The sequence below is a fragment of the Mytilus galloprovincialis genome, chromosome 12 (genome assembly GCF_965363235.1).
Source record: "Mytilus galloprovincialis chromosome 12, xbMytGall1.hap1.1, whole genome shotgun sequence".
NCBI classification, from domain to species: Eukaryota; Metazoa; Mollusca; class Bivalvia; order Mytilida; family Mytilidae; genus Mytilus; species Mytilus galloprovincialis.
The window spans coordinates 22,780,838-22,796,028 of NC_134849.1; the positions used below are offsets into that span (position 1 = coordinate 22,780,838).

The window sequence follows — 15,191 nt, forward strand, 5'->3', positions numbered from 1 at the left end:
TAGTTTATTCCTTATCATTTAGCATGGAGCCGGATAGACTTTGGGCCGGATCGGTTTGGGGCCGGAACGACCGGATACCCACGATGGGGCCCTTTATAGCTTGATGTTCGGTTTGAGCCAAAGCTCCGTGTTTAAGGCCGTACCTTGACCTATAAAGGTTTACTTTTATAAATTGTGAATTGGATGGAGAGTTGTCTCATTGGCACTCATACCACATCTTCCTATATCTATTAACCCTGCCATATTTTGTGAGTGCATAAATTCGTCAGTTTACCTAAACAAAATGTTGTTCATATGTCTGTTGTTTTCAGAGGAAATGGGTGTTAGTGGAAGTGTGGTGCCTGTGTTGTGCAATAAATATATTTTTCTAAACCTGTTATCCCTTTAAACTATTATTGAAAATTAAACACATATAAAAAAAATATATAACAAGTTACAAACTTGCTTTAATTGTAGACACACTAAGATCTGCAATAATCATGATTAAATTCTAAAATGTACTTAAAGCTAATTTTTGTCTGTTCTTCAGGAATTGCAATTTCTGCAGTGAATGTGGACTAAGCACTATAAATATATTGTGTTATATATGAAAACATTCAATTAGTTGAAAACAGGCAATCAGATCATCTTGTTTTTTTGCATTGAGGAAAACAAATCTAGATTTTTATGTTATGTGACTTTTTCTGATTTTTCTGTATTCCAATAATTTTTTTGCACAGTACATTTCATGTTTTTCTTTATAATATATAACAGATGGGCTTACCAAATTTGGACCATTCATTTCTGTAACTTTTATCAAACTTTGCCATATATGGTAGTTGATTAAGCCTTTCAACAATTTTGATTTAAGTATTCATCATCTGATGAGTCTCATGCCAGCAAAATGTGTGTCTGTCGTACTTATTTCAATTCACTGACATTCACACATCCCTTCGTTTTGTCACAACTCATTTCTATCTTCTTCATAATTTTTTTCAATAGAAACTTCAGGAATCATGAAATTTAAGTTCATAATTAATTATTAGAAATATGGGAATCTCAAGCAATAAAACAACAATAACTTTAATATATTTTATTTCAGACAAATTGCCAACAATTAAATCAACAATACATTTAACAGAAAAAATGAAACTAATTTATGGATAACAAACCGTTTTAACAATTAAAATAATAATAAATAATCAAGCTTACTAACTTTGTGCACTCACCCTCACTCACATGACAAGAACGACCTATATATACTGTAAACCAACTTATTTTCGCAAGCAATTTATTTTTGCGACTTTCGCGAGTGAAAAAAAATAACGCGAATATAAATCTCCACAAATATGTTTAACTTGGATCTGTCCTTATTAAACTTCATCAGGTCAATCGGAAAATCGAGAAATTAAATAACCGCGATGTGATCTTGAAAGGGTAAAACGCGAAATAAAGTATCTACGAAAATAAGTTGGTTTACAGTAGTCTAAATGTTCTAATCGAACATAGAATATATCCTGATGACTAGATTCAATATCGTACATTTTAAAAGCCGTCTTTGTAAACCAAAATTGACATGACTGAATATCTTTACAGGCCCACTCTCCAAAACATTGACCCATTTAAGATTTTTCCTTTTATAAATTGAAATCAGATGGAATATCTTTACAAGTCCTCTCTCCAAAACATTGACCCTTTTATCATCAAAATATGGAAGAGGGATAAGAGGAAAGTAAATTGCAGAGAAATAGAAACATCTACAACAAAATGATTGTACTTGGTTTGAGCCATTTTGAAACAAAGTGATCATAAAATATAGCTTATATTGATATTCACTCAATCCAAAAAAATGCTATATGAGCATTCTGTTGTGTTGGGACTCAAAAAATTCTTTATGTTTAAGTTTCTGCTTAAGTGTAAACATTATGTTTCTGAATCTGTATGTTTATTTATAAAAATAATCCACCAAAATTGTTTCCTTGACTGAAAAATGCTCTTGTACTTGTAGTTTTGACAGGAATAGACTGTAATTTCACCAGTTTATAACTAATAACTGAACTTTTTACTTGAAGTCTTTGAAATCAAGATAAAACTGATCAGTGGACCACAACACAAGGAAATGAGGCGGAGACTTGAGGAACATATAAACTGATAAAGTCCAGTGGCATAATCAGAACTTTCTTTGTGGAGACAAACAATAAAACTGCTCAAAATGAGCAAATTCTTAATCAATATTTGAATAACACAAGAAAAAGTCTTTGTCAAATACAAAATAAACTTTTTCAAATAGCAAACAAGTTTGTTTTCTCAACTGTCAAACATTGGTATGACTGTCTTTGACATTCTTGTTAAAAGGTTAATTTTCCAACAACTGCAAATAAAAATATTTTTCATGTCTTAATTACGACAATCTTGGTCTTTTTTCCTCTGAACAGTCTTCCTGTGAAGAAATCAGTTCAATGGTGTCCTCGTCATCATCTGAATAAAGGCACTGGTCTCCAGACATATTAAACTCAGGGGTAAGATGCTGAAATTAAAACAAAAACACCAATAAGCAATAATGGCACTGATCTCCAGACATATTAAACTCAGGGGTAAGATGCTGGAATTAAAACAAAAGCAACAATAAGCATGTATTGGTTACCAGACTTAATAAGCTGTATTTTGTGTTTGTTGTTTGTTAATATGGTTCATTAGTGTTGCTCATCTCTCGTTTTTTACATAGATTAGACCATTGTTTTTTTTCTGGTAAGAAAAGTTTTACACTTGCCATTTTTAGGCCGTTTATAGATTGCTGTTTTCAATGTGAACCAAGGCTCTGTGTTGAAGGTCGTATCTTGACCTATAATTGATTACTTTTTACAAACTGTGACTTGTATGGAGAGTTGTCTCATCAGCAATCATACCACTTCTTTAAATATCTATTGATGAAATGTAAAATAAAAATGACAGGAAATTGATGTTTTTATCTTGGGTCAAATAAAGAAAATGTCAAAAATCAATACTGAAGTGTACATGAATATACTACATATTGAAAACTAAGACACCATACTTTTCATTACTTTCCACTGTTATTATGGATTAAAGAGCACCTGTGTGAAAGTCAAGATTAACACCAGCAAACTGATGTTTTTCAGGGGCTACCTGCATCTTGCCTCTGAGTGCAGGATTTTCTAGCTATGTTGAAGACCAATGGGTAAACTTCAGCTGTTTTTTAGTCAGGTAGCTGTCTCTGACACATTTATCAGTTGCTAATTTCTATTCTAGATTAATTAAGTGAGAAATTTCTTTAAACACAGCATATCAGTGTAGCTAAATTGCAAACAGTAAATCTAGACTTTAACCTTGAAGTAAAAGAAGATCAACTCAAAGACTCAATATTTTTTAGTTATAAATTCATGAAATAGATATTGGATATTTTACTATAAGTTATATATGATCATGACACCCTTCGGATCCACCATGTGACAGCATTAAACCAATCACAAAGTCATAATTTCCCCATAATGCAATAAAAAGTAATTATACCTTTACTTGGACCATGTCCTCTGAGAATGTTACATTTTTCTTCTCTTTTGATGGAGACTCTGAAAATATGGAAATTGTATGTTTAAAGGGAGATAAATCTAGAAAATAATTAAGTCCCTATTTGTAGTGGGCTAATATATATAGACTTCTGTCTAAGTGTATATATTTTTAATCAATGGACTAAGGGGCCTTTCTGCAGGATACATGTAAATATATTTGTTGATAAATTTGTGTTTGAGTTGGTGGTAATTTTTGACAACCATGCTCATACCTGCCAATTTTTGAAAATGCCCATGGGGGTTTTACGTGCAAGATGGTTTTTATAATTTTACAAAACCTTCAAGGGGGCCTTCAAATATATTTTAATGTTGTTTTTTGGCTTCTTTATGCTTAACAAGCTCATAGCAATTGTAAAATTAATTATTTTCTTTAAAATTGTGTACAAAATTGCTCTTACAAAATTTTCATATGGGAGCCTCCTTAGGGGAAAAACCCCACAAATAGTGACAGTTGGCAGGTATGCATGCTATAAGAATGTGTTGCTATAGCTATTTATTGAAAATTCTATGTTAAGGGGGTCTTAATTTCAGTCTTACAGCTTCAGACTTAATAGTTTTTTACCCTTTTAACCTGGACCAAATCACTACTTTGCATAAAGATTCAGCATCCAAATGTTTTGAACTTGTAATTTCAGTCCCTCACTGAATATTTCTTGCATACAATATAAAGTAATTAATTTGGAAAATGTATGAAAGAAATTTGCATTTTATACACTGTCCATACTAGGGACTATATTTGTAGACAATGAAAATGAAAGGACGATAATTGTTTCCTCAGATCTACTGCGTAATGAATCTTATAAATTATCAGAATACTTTGATAATAACCAATATTGGGGAAATGAAGCTAATATAATTGATCTTCACAATTTCTTACAACATTTTGGTTTGGACCAAATTAACCACAAGCTAAGCTGACTATTTGTTCAGACCCCTATATATTGTTGAAAATTGTATAATGACCCAAGATGTCTTTTGGTTGTTTATAGTCTTTGGCTATCGGTTAATGTTTCACTGTATGGAAGTATTTATATTCATATGATCTATCCTTTACAAATAGATTTGCTGTCTAAATCTAAAGTTAATGTAGTAATTTGACAACTTTTCTGTCACTAACCTTTTAAAATTCCTCTTTTCTTTGCACTGCTGACATTACTGCCTTCTATAATATAAAAACAAATCTAAAAATGTTTGAAATCTTTTTACATAATCATTTATGTTATTCCATACAGTATTGATGATGTGAGAATTGTCATTCAGATATCTGATACATATATTTTGTATATAAAATATGAAGAAATCAATCTCATTTTTTTTGTGAATTCTTCCAAAATTGCAATAATAATAAGTACATGCAATGATTTCCCAATTTGAGATCATAATCCATACTTGATTTCTGATATACATGCTATATTTAATACATTAAGCAAACAGTAAACAATCAAACTTTTAGCTAAAATAAAAAAAATAAATTATGGTTAGTTTGTAGGTTCATTAACCGATTCAGGACTTACGCAGTGAGTCAAGGAAGAAGGGACTTTTCATAAACTGAATTTAGACAACTGTAAACCAACTGATTTGCGTGTTAAAAACAAGAATATGTCAATAGTGCATGAATGCCCCATCTGCACTATCATTTTCTGTGCTCAGTGTACCATGAAATTGGGGTAAAAACACTAATTTGGCATTACAATTAGAAAATTCATATCAATTAGGGAACATAATGGTAAACTAAGTTTCAAGTTGATTAAACGTCATAAAAAATTAGATTAACCAAAAACTTTAACCTGAAGTGGGAACAAATCAAACAGACATACAAACCGAAAACAAAATGCGTCTTAGTGTTTTTGAGTGTAATTTCACATTGCGATAAGACGTGTCACGATACTTGTTTATCCCAAATTCATGTATTTGGTTTTGATGTTATATTTGTGGGATTTTGTCTGATGCTTGGTCCGTTTCTGTGTGTGTTACATTTTAGTGTTGTGTCGTTGTTCTCCTCTTATATTTAATGCATTTCCCTCGGTTTTAGTTTGTTACCCCGATTTTGTTTTTTGTCCATGGATTTATGAGTTTGAACAGCGGTATACTACTGTTGCCTTTATTTAGTTGGGCATAAAAAAGGAAATATGAATCATCTCCTCCCTTAAATAAATAAATAAAGGAAATAAGAAAATCACAGAAACTAATCATTGAGAAGTCAGCTGGTGGGGACCAAACACGAAAATAAGTTTACAGTTTGCAATAAAAAAATGTTTTTTTTGTGTTTTATTTGAGTGTGTCTGCTTGAAGTTTTCATATTGTGTTGTTATTTAGATAACCTGACTTGATAATATATATAAGATTTCAACTTCAAACTAACCTGGCTTTATTTTCAGAGAACTTATTTTTTCCATTTTAGGTTTCAGCAAAGCTTTATACCGACTGTATGGGCTGAGTTTTGATACATCCGTCATGTTGGTGTCACTACACCCTGCTTTATTTACATCTTTCTGATTGTCTCTGGCAGATGGACCAAGAGAGCATCCAGCAATGGGCTCTGTAAGACTTGATACTTGATTATCAGCTGATGAAGATTTTTTAACAGGATTTTCATCAGATTCTTGGAAATCTAGAGGATTTTTGGCACTATTGTTCATATTGAGGCCTAAATTCTCTTTGTAAAAGTTTGATCTTCTTTTAACAAGTGACAAAAATCCCTTACTACTTGGACTTGAACTCTTGACCTTTGGACTTTCTGTTTCAACTCTAAATCTGCCAATATTAGTACAATTTTTTTCAGTAGGTTGCAAATACTCCACATATTTTAGAGACTTTGGGACATCCTGGTTGTCTCTAGGTTTTACCATTTTGACTCCCACTGTATTTTGTAAGTTACCCGAATTTATTTTACTTAAATATCCATCTACATGACTTTCGTATAAACTCATTTTCTTTGGTGTTTCTATCAATGATCTATTTTCTTCAATGACTGTATTTCGGTCTTTAATTGAGTTTATAACAGAACATTCTCTATCCTTCTTCTCAGTTCTATTCCCATATGTAATATTTTGATCCTGCATTGTTTTTTCTTTCCCTTTTTCAACTACAAAATCATCCTCATCGCTCTCATCTATTGATACATTTGTTGATCCTGAAATAGTCCTCACTTCTTCTTTCTCTTGAACATTATTAGAGGCAGTACCATCTGTGCTTGTTTCTTTATAATTCTTTCTTTCCTCCTCTTTACCTAAACTTTTCCCTGGTTCAATTGCATTGTCTTTCTCCATTTCATACAGTTTTAAAAAATCTTTGTTAACAGAGAATGCCCTAGACATACTTTTAATACCTTGATTATCTCCCTTCTCACCAAACTCATTTTCCTGTGGCATTTCTACCGGCTTATTATTTTTAGATGACACCAAATACTCTGTTTGAAAATATGATTTACCCCCTGTTCCTGTCCTATCTTGGCTGAGTGACTTATTTTTCAGTGGAATATTATGGCTATATAATGTATTTGATTGCTGTGTTTCTATCCTATCTGAGCTGAGTGACAGATTATTCAATTGATTATTATGACTATATGATGAATCAGATTGCTGAGGTTTTGGAATTATGGAGTAATGATTAGTACTTTTAGCACTGACTTTTTCATCTGATTTATGGTTTTCTGGAATAGTGGAAGAAAGATAATTACTTTCCTCACAGACTTTTTCATCCATCGCATTGCCAGCGGACAAATCTTCCTCCATTCCATTCAGAGGTGTCATGGTTTTAGTAACTACAGGACAAATTTCCCTTTGATCGACTGAATCTGATTTTTTAACCAGAGTTATCTCCCTTTCTTTGTAAATTTGTAATTCTGGTAGTGTTTTTGCAAAAATAAATCCTTTTTTTATTTCAAGACAAAGATCCTCTTCTTCAGCCTCAGTTTGAGCTGACCTGTTAATCAATGATGGTTCTCGTGTTTGTGTTGCAGAAACTGCAAGAGCTGGGGCGTAAGTCTGAGAGGAGAAATCAGAACATTGTGGAGGATCTGTCTGTGAGGAGATATGGTAACGTCTTGGCTGTTCTGTCTGGTTACCAAAGTCAGAAAACTCTGGTTGTATCTGACATTGAGAATCCTTCATGTTTAACATACATAGATCTGTCTGGTACTCTCCATCTTCCTTGGGAACCTCCAATATGGCCTGTAATATAAAACAAAACCATGCTAACATGTAAAGTAAACCAATTACATGTAGATCAATATGCAATGCATAGAAAACAGCACTAATTTTTAGCTTACAAGGAAGAAAAGTATACATAACTGTTAAATGCTAATATCAACATTTTTATGCAATCTATTATAAAATTATCAAAACTATGTACATACAATTCCAGTGGATAAGTGGTCTAAGAGGTTCATCTAAGCCTGCCTGAACCTTGCTCATGGCAAGGTGTATTGAAATCGTATCTTAATTGACTAGCCAGTTATCCTGTCCAAGATTGGTGGTTCTCTCTGGATACCCTTGATATCACTGTACCAAGAGCATTTCATTTGCTGAGACATTATGTTCCATATTATTTCTTTGAAACATACAGATATTTTTACAAAAGCTTGTAGAGAAAGTATTCATCAGTATAAACAATATAAGATTTGTTAGTAAGTATATTTTTGTTGCTTTTAACCATTACCAAATCAAATAACAATTAATCAATGTGTATTGGTTAAAACATGTATTTAACTAGTCAGAAACAGTTTTGATGCCTTAAGAATACGAAGAAAACTTCATTATAAGCTGGTTGTTCGTCACTGTAAAAGGGAATTTTTCATTTATTTTGCAAAAATTAAAGTGAATTGTAAGTAGAAAGCAACAATATTGTCATGAAGGGAGAAATTTATGTTGGAGGCAGGAAACATAAGTCCAGCCAAAAAAACATATTATCATATTGAAATAAACAACTTGCAAAGACATCTACATTTAGCATATGAATTCTAAATTATCTATTGTTTTAAATCAACCACTAGTCACCTTTGCTGCATTTAATTCCTCTGACAGTCTTAAGTTCTGTTCTGACCATGTTGTATTTAGCTGCTCTAACTCAGTCTTGTCTGATTTCTCTGTCTCCAGTTCTTCTGACAGCTTGGTAATTCTTGATTTCAAGTCTTCTTCCTTCAAAATTTTTCTCATATGTTGTCTAATTGTGAAGATTTACATAATTGTACATGATTAAATTGAAATGCCAAAAAAAAAACTGTATCCTGTATGTATATCAGTCAGTGTAAGTATTTGGTAAACAGATATTTAAGTAGCAATGGATGTGACAATGTATGCATCACACTGAAAAGCAAGCTCATACTTATTGGAAGGTTGATACTAAATTTCAGTAATCAAGCTACGATTTGTAGATCCTGAATTAACTTTAATGCTATGAAAATTTTATTTACAGGACAGATGGACAAATATGCAGGGTAAGACAGAGTGCTAGGTAAAACTTTACTCCTTTCCTTTGTAAGGTATAAAGAAATAAAGAACTACTGTGTAAATTCATAAATAATTGGTGCATTAATGATTGCGATATTTAAAGATTAAACAAAAATACCAATTTATTCATCCTGATTATAGGAGAAGTTACATACAGATTGAAATACAGGTATTTAATATCAGAATACAAGTTATTATCATTGCAATACTAAAGTAGTCTTATTATTCCCATTGATAAAAACCTCACTATGATTTTAGAATTTACAGTATACAAGATTAAAACTACATATAGCATTAACTAAAGAGATTAATGTCTGTACCTCTTTCTGCCATTTTTTAATAGAATCACTGTGTACTGTTTTTTGTATATCTAGTTCTTTGTGCAGAGAATCCAATGCAATCTCAAGCCTCTTTAATCTTTCTTTACAAGTCTGTAGTTCAATTGACAATGACTTGTTTTCCCTTTGATGAGCCTCAGCATTTTGTAGATGGCGCTCTATCAGCTTGTGAGAATCTTGCAGTTTTATTAAAGTTTCCTGCAAAAAAATCTAGATAAATTAATTAAAGATAACAATTAAGTCTACAGCAATTAATATAACTTATCTACACTTAACACTTTCCTCCATAATGACACCTTTTGACGCCACCCCCTTTACTCCATAATGAAGCCTTTCGACGCCTGTGTAGTGCCTCAGTTGAAACGTATTACCTAGGATAAAACTTCATCAGACTTTAAAAAAAATGTATCTAATATAAAAAGGATATTCATGAGAACATCTGACTGGAATTTCATTGATGAAAATTTTGTTTTTGCAATGCATTAATACTTTAAACCTGATGATTATTTTTCATTGAAAAAATCCTTAGCAAATCAAGCATGTAAAAAAAAAAATCCATGGAGGAAAGGGTTAAATTACTACAAGCATGGTCATAGTCAATAAGACAGCAACCTAACACAAAATTTACAGAAATAAAACAAGTCTTTACGCGAAACAAGGAATGATGCATTTAACATGTAAACTATGCGAAACATTCAAAGTCAATAAATACACCATGACTGAGGAGGCAGGGCTAAACAATCTTAAAAGAAATTGAGATGTGTCAATGCTTATACAACGGCATATCAAACATCATTTACCTACCACTAGTGGTTCTACATAAGCTGACCTAATCACAATTGCCACCTGAAACAGCTTGCCGAAATCTTGCTTTTTTATGTAAGACAATAAGATAAACCAAAATGGTAAAGCCATTCTATATATATAATAACAATCCTTATACAAAAATGTACATTGTAATATCTATTGTTGATATCAAAGAAAACAAAGATCAAAGTATATATATATATATAATGAAATGCAACACAATGCTTTTAAGCTTGATACACCTTGATAACAAATATGTCATACAATATTAAAGTAAATAAGTTCAAAGGGGCGTAACTCCTAGAAAAAAAATTTAATCTCAATTTCCCGTCGATATGCACAACTACATAGTCTGTCCTTATTATCTGAAAAGGTTTCGTGAAATTCTGTTGTGTGGTTTGAGAGGAGTTGCGATGACAAACTGTTGCAGTAGTACATTAAAGTAAATAAGTTCAAAGGGGCGTAACTCCTAGAAAAAAAATTTAATCTCAATTTCCCGTCGATATGCACAACTGTATAGTATGTCCTTAATATCTGAAAAGGTTTCGTAAAATTCTGTTGTGTGGTTTGAGAGGAGTTGCGATGACAAGAAACCGGACTGACGGACGGACTGACGGATGGACGGACGGACGGCTCAAAAACATTATACCCTCTGCAACTTCGTTGCATGGGGTATAAAAATAGTTATGGCACTGCCAGGTTGTATGAAAATATTTTAAAACAAGAAGACTTGCTAATAAACAATAAGTTATCTCTTAAATGAGTAAGGATAATTGACTTTATTTTCAAGCATCTGACAAATGCCATCTATTTTAAGAACAGCGAAAAAGAACCTATTTCAAGTCATATACATTTAGGGATTACAAATTTTAATTTGGATTTTGCCTTTATTTTTTATAGGAATTCCGGATTTAACCTTTTTAGGACTCAGGAATTAAAGATTATTTTTTTGGGGGTTCCCAGATAGAATGCTTTATTTTTTGTGGAATTCAGACCACTTTTTTTCAAAGTGCATACATAAAAATTCAAAGTATAAAATAAATATTTGCTCCTACATGTAGATCAATGACAACTAAAACATTTCTCTGAAAACAAAATTAACTGTGGGCCCGCTGTGAATAACATGTGACAAGTTAACTGACAACCCAAGTTTCTCACTTTTACCTTGACCTTGGAAGTTGTTCATACATAATATGACACACCCTCTGGTATTGGTTAATATATGTGTCAAGTATATAAACTTTGAAATCATGACAGTTCTCAAGATTTAGAGACATGATTTTTTTCATAGGACATGGTGTTGAAATTATAACAGTTCTCTATAGATATAGAGTGGACAGACAGACAGACTAATCACTATAGGACTTCCACCATTCCAGGGGGCCTTTGAGTAAGTAACATTAATATTGTGCCTAACTTTAACATTGTGAATGATAATTGTCACAGAAACTGGAATTAATATTCAAAACAATAACATTTCCATTCAATTCAATCATCTAGCGTAGTCTAAAGACTTTCTAATTAACAACGACCATGAACAATAAAACCCATCTCCAGCAAGTACTGAGAAATGATTGTATTGAGAATGACATCTTTTGTACTAAGTATTGATTATCCTCCCTGATTAAATAATAAACTTCCTGTTTGAACTGCCTCATTGTTTTCCAATATGAAATAGGAATAAAGTACCATATTGTCTCGTGATATTTCTGCTAAAATTACTGTTGACAAATTAAAATTAAGTTAGGAATTAACTTAAGTTCAATAATGTTGTTGGCTCATTTTTTCCTCTTCTATTAATATAAACTTAGCTAGAAACGATAAAATATGTCAAAGGGTCACCATACCAAGCTTAAAGTAACACCATACCGAATGACACTACATCACAAGTTATCTTTACTGGTGTTATCTAACAACGTTCATACATACGCTGTCAATGCAGCAGGTTCTGTAATCACAAAGTGATTAAATATTTTTGGTAACTATGTGACACTTTTAACGTTAACTTTACCTTGATTCAGAGTGCAGATAGATTTAATGCAATATGTAAAGGTTATTTGACATTCACAGATTGCTTTATTGTTTTGCGGCAATTCTTCTGCTCATTGTATACTTTTTTAATAATCTGTTTCTTTCATATTTAAACACCTGCATGATTTATCTATATATGTTCTAATACCAACAGAGTTTTGCCACTTTATTTTTGCAATACATTCTTATTTATAATGCACACCGATGTAACTCATTTCAAAGTACAAGTGTGCCAAAAAGTTTGGAAATCGGAAGATATGCCTTTTAGAATTGTGTTACCTTAAACTATTGGTATTTTATTTACATATTTATTGAACCTTAAAATCTTGTACAATTTGGCATATATTTTTAAATATTTAGCTTCAAATTGGTGTGAAGACAACTTCAGCGTAATTAAGTACTTCAACAAGATTAAGGGATAGAGGAATGGATTGAGACACTGACTGGAAACATGCAGACTGCACATTTATCTGGAATACCATAATACATTTCAGTTGTCTAGGTCTCTACTCCATAGATTAATATAATTTGATATGATTAAATGTGTTTTTAACACCACTTTTAAGCACAGCTTTTGGGCTATTTCGTTGCATTAAGTTTTTATTGGTGGAAGAAGCTGAAGTGCCCAGAGAAAACCACAAGCGTCAAAAGTAAAACTGACAATCCAAGTCAATTAAGATTGGAGTCAATGCACCCGCACGAGCAGGCTTCTAACTCACAACCTCAGTGTTGACTAGCTAGTGATTACAGTAGACCATTGGGCCACCGAGGCCTCTATGATCAAACTAAAGTTGAAGCTATGATGTAGCTAATAATCATATGAGACAATGAAGGCAGGGAGGGTAATAAATCTCTATAGTACCTTATAATTAGCAGTGGACTTATTAAGTTCCTGTTCTGTCTCTATGTGATCTTTTCTCTCCTAAAATAATAAAGTTTATTTCTACATATATATAAAGAAAAGAAATTGTGTGATGAAATAAACGTTGAAAATATGTTAGATCATTGACATTTTCAATATGCCTTTTTACTTTCATTGTGAACAGAAACCTATAGGGTAGTTGATTAAAATGAAATAATCATATTTTGGAACTTTGTTTCAAATGTAAACTGTTGATAATAAAATCACTTGACCTGTCCTATTTTCAATTCTTTTTACCAAAATTTTGGGATGGTGGATGGGGGTAGGGTTTGGAATTGTCTGAAAAACTGAAAACCGAAACTCATAATGTTGTTTCTTGCTGTATAGTTCTAAGCAGGTTGACAAATATAAAGACATTTTATAAAATGTTAACCACAGACTGTTCAAGTTATATTGAAGTCCGAATTGTAAAGTGTTCCTTCCATGACTTGTATTACAGGTTAAACAATTAAAAAGTAACAGTAAGTATTGTGGGAAAGTACATTTTTTTTGGTCATTGGGTTAATGGCATTTTGATGTATCTTCTATGCCTATCGATATCTTTTATTTCATGCAGTCGAAACATGTGTATTTAGAAGCTTATTTCTTTTTTTCATTTGTATGTGTTATACTGCAATAATAAAATGATTACTTTATAATTTCTTACATTTTCTAATTGCTGTTTTAGATTTGATAATTCTTGTTCTTGCTCAATTCTACTGTAATCTAATGGTTTAGATTCAACCTTGACCTTTGTATCCAGAATCTGACTATTGAGTAGAGTAATCTCCCTTTTATGTTGTTCTATGATACATTTCTGATGTTCATTTGTGTACATTAAATCTCTGTTTAGTTTTACAGCTTCTTTAACTGGAAATAAATTTAATAAAAACTAACTTATAGGATAAATTAAAGTCATCATAAATATGAGGTTTTAAATTGCATACGCTAGACCCTCGCTACTCTTTGTCTTCAAAAGACTCAAAAGTGACAATCAGATAAAGTTGAATAGTCCAAATAAAGTACAAAGTTAAAGAGTATTGAGAACCCAAAATTTTGACAGGTTTTGCCTAATACTTAGCTGAGGTAATTTATTCATGAGATAGAAAATGCTTAAGTGTTTCAATAAATTCTAAGATCTTTAAACAGTTAACTTATAATCATGACCATATCAATGATAAACCATGTTAAAGCAGAAGTACTGAAACCTCCACAAGCATTGGCATCAACCAAGAGGTTGTAAAAAAACCTTCACCAGCAGAGGAATTAAATCAGTGTTTGTAAATAAACTCATCAATAATAAAACTTGGAGTTATCTCCCATTCTAACATTATTGCTTTGCATCATGGTGCAGAGCAATTAGTTTCAGTAGACATATACACCATCTTGAAATAATTACTGATCACTGCTTGGTTACTTTATGATGTGGCTAAGAATCAGCAACAGCCATTGGTTTAAATGAGATAAAAAATTACAGACTTTTCTCATTCAGGATAAGTCATTAAAAGCCGGAAAATTAACTATGTGTATATCAGTTCCGATCAACTTTCATTAATTCATGTTCGTTTCATTATGCATATATTTCAAACTGAAATTCAATATTGAAATATCAATTATTAATACACGTTTATTTGCTTTGTCAATCTGCAATATGCACGATTTGCTTTGCTAAACAATGTTCCTATACGTTTTCAAAAAAGGAAAAGCATTATCTGTATTTATAACTTCTACTAATCTAGGCACACCTCTGCCACCCCTCCAGCGAGTCACACTCATAAGGCACACTCTTAAAGTAAGTCCATTTTATATCAATCAACTATCTAAAAATACCACATGCACACATAATACATTAAATTAGGATAGAGCGAAGCAGTCCACAGCTTTTAAGAAAAGCTAAAACTTTTTGAATTATTTTATACAATGATGTTAATATTTGGTCAATCATGCAAGTTTTATTTTGGAAGAAAATATTATGCTACATGCCTTTCAATTCTTTACTTTTTGCTATGTTTTTATCATACTGAATCTTACAAACATTTCAAAAAAATTTAATGCAAGTTATTTAAAATAAGATGCACACTTGGTAAAGGTGAAATTT

At 31.8% G+C, this 15,191-nt stretch overlaps 1 protein-coding gene across 1 annotated transcript in view; it reads right to left on the minus strand.

Annotated features, from left to right (window-relative positions):
* Nucleotides 1-1,057: 1,057 nt before the first annotated feature.
* LOC143055258 (uncharacterized) overlaps nt 1,058-15,191 on the minus strand; it is a 202,300-nt gene continuing 188,166 nt past the window's right edge. The window contains exons 8-15 of the mRNA XM_076228388.1: nt 13,761-13,963; nt 13,055-13,114; nt 9,337-9,552; nt 8,564-8,704; nt 5,929-7,738; nt 4,684-4,728; nt 3,508-3,566; nt 1,058-2,506 (exon numbers count right to left, since the gene is read on the minus strand). Of these exons, the coding sequence (XP_076084503.1) occupies nt 2,381-2,506; nt 3,508-3,566; nt 4,684-4,728; nt 5,929-7,738; nt 8,564-8,704; nt 9,337-9,552; nt 13,055-13,114; nt 13,761-13,963 (2,660 nt within the window). The 3' untranslated portion in view covers nt 1,058-2,380. The remainder of the gene's footprint in view (nt 2,507-3,507; nt 3,567-4,683; nt 4,729-5,928; nt 7,739-8,563; nt 8,705-9,336; nt 9,553-13,054; nt 13,115-13,760; nt 13,964-15,191) is intronic.